This window comes from Austrofundulus limnaeus, unplaced genomic scaffold (genome assembly GCF_001266775.1).
Source record: "Austrofundulus limnaeus strain Quisiro unplaced genomic scaffold, Austrofundulus_limnaeus-1.0 Scaffold23, whole genome shotgun sequence".
NCBI lineage: Eukaryota > Metazoa > Chordata > Actinopteri > Cyprinodontiformes > Rivulidae > Austrofundulus > Austrofundulus limnaeus.
This window is the reverse complement of record NW_013952425.1, coordinates 3,020,851-3,022,946: the sequence shown is the minus strand read 5'-3', so window position 1 is coordinate 3,022,946 and position 2,096 is coordinate 3,020,851. Positions and strand designations below refer to the sequence as shown.

General features: G+C 37.9%; 1 protein-coding gene across 1 annotated transcript in view; it reads right to left on the bottom strand.

Moving 5' to 3' along the window:
• etnppl (ethanolamine-phosphate phospho-lyase) overlaps positions 1-2,096 on the bottom strand; it is a gene marked incomplete at both ends in the record, with an annotated part of 11,936 nt that continues 9,840 nt past the window's right edge. The window contains 4 exon segments of the mRNA XM_014004398.1: positions 1-388; positions 472-536; positions 1,470-1,600; positions 1,823-1,912. Of these exon segments, the coding sequence (XP_013859852.1) occupies positions 293-388; positions 472-536; positions 1,470-1,600; positions 1,823-1,912 (382 nt within the window).

The following is a 2,096-nucleotide window of genomic DNA, read 5'->3' as shown; positions in this document are numbered from 1 at the left end:
AAATTAAACATTTTATTTTTTTTTAAAGTGCAAAACTTTCCATGATGAGTTCGACCACTTTTAAATAAGTAAAGAAGTAAAGTATGTTTTCCTTTAAAAAATACATGGTATGATTACAGATCCTCAAAAAAAACTAAGTTCTGTAAACTTTGTTGCTTCACATCTCTTTACGCTCCCTAAAAGTATTTGTTTTTTCACAATAAAAGCTCATGAGTARTTGTACACATTGGACAGCAGGAGGGTTTACCCTTTACTGTCAAAGGTTTCAGGTGTTTGTAAAGTTCATGAAGTTTCAGTCGACTTGTTTTRATGTTCTGATGCGTTTCTTTAGTTGCTGACGTCCATCAGAGTGGATCAACTCTTCATGTCCGTTTTCAGCACTSGATACCTGCAGGTGGTGAAAATCAAATGTTTTTAAAGCTGATGAAAAGTTCAAGTGGCTGCTGAGAAACACGTAAAAACAAGTTGTACCTTTCTTTTACTGCCCTCAGTTTCTGTGTTCAGTGTTTGATTCAGTTTTAGTGCCTCCTCCAGCTCTGCAGACACAAAACACAGTTCTTTATATAAAAGTTTCAGACAGTAAAGGTCCGTGTGCTTCATGGTTATTCACTTTTCATTTTAAAAACAGACACTGAAAGCTGGTTAGTTTCATTTTTTACTCAAAAAAATGTAAAAACAGTGACTTTTTATTTTTTTATTGATCTGGAAGTTTATCCAGGGCACCTCAATGCTGTRCTGTYGAACKTGCTGCAGCTTCCACTTCCTCACAGAGACATAAGGACATGTGACATGCTTATCCTTAAAATACAAAAAGTCAAAGAAAACATTTACATCTAAGAAAATCAGCACAATACACATGATTTTACCCATTTTGTCTCATAACTGGCATATTTTCTCTTGAATTTTGCTCAGCAAAGTGAAACAGGAAGTGACATCAAAGGGGAACTCTTTAAGAAAAGAAACTCTAGTCTTTGTTTGTTGAAACAATCTTGTTTAAACTCTTCTTCAGCTCTGATAGTGACTCAAAATAATCTACAGAAACATCAGATTTTTCTGTAATAATCGTAGCATCGCTCTGTTTACATGCAGACATTCCCCTTTGACATCACTTCCTGTTTCTTCACATGCAAATATCTCAACACCTGTTCATCTCGACGGCGTGAAATTTGTTCTGCAATATCTTATCAATGTTCTCTTTCCAAAAYCYCATTCACATTRATTAGAAAAWTTTGATGTCACAGGCCCTTTAAAGGCAGCCACCTGTTCTTGTTTTTTTAAGTTTTTAATTAGCTCCACCTTCAATGGCCTGATAACAGTGTTAAACTTCCTGTTTGAGAAAAAAAAAATGAAAGGACAAACTATTTTCCTGTTCGTGGAGTATAAAATGAAAATAGAATAACTGTTTTTAAAATGAAAAACAAAMGACCACGGAGCAGTAATATAAGTTGCAGCGCCTGAATCAAGCCAACCTGTCAGAATGTGGTCCATCTTCTCCACCACCAGCTCGGCGTCCTCGGCGGTGAAGCAGAGCGGCGGTTTGAACTTCAGCACGTTGCGGTGAGGTCCATCAGCGCTGAGGAGGACGTGCTGCTCCTTCAGCCTGGGACAAAACCATTTGGACCGCTCAGTTAACGCAAAAGTGGAGGAAGAGAAGCAGAAATAATCACTCTGCTCATCTCAAGTGGAGCAGGAAACCTTAATTAGTGTCGTTTCTGTCTGACGACTGTGGCTTTGTTTTAAATTTCATCAGACTTACATGAGGCAAAGGCTCTAATATCATCATTTGTTTTGCAAAGGCAAATTTATGATCCATTAAACTTACTTATAAATGATTTCCTGGGCCTCTGCTGTGGCAGGAGTGAGTTTAACTCGGTCCTTCACAAGTTCCACCCCGACAAAAAGACCGCGACCCCTGCAGAGCCAGACTCAGGTCAGGTGCACAACAACATCCTTAAAATACGTTTTCACACAAATCTGTTTTTTTTTRCTACTTGATTCAAGATGGCTGCCACATCAAATCAAAGTTTAAACCAACTCTAATAAACAAAACCAGCTTGTTGCCAGACCAGGTGATAAATCGCTAAATTTCAACCAAC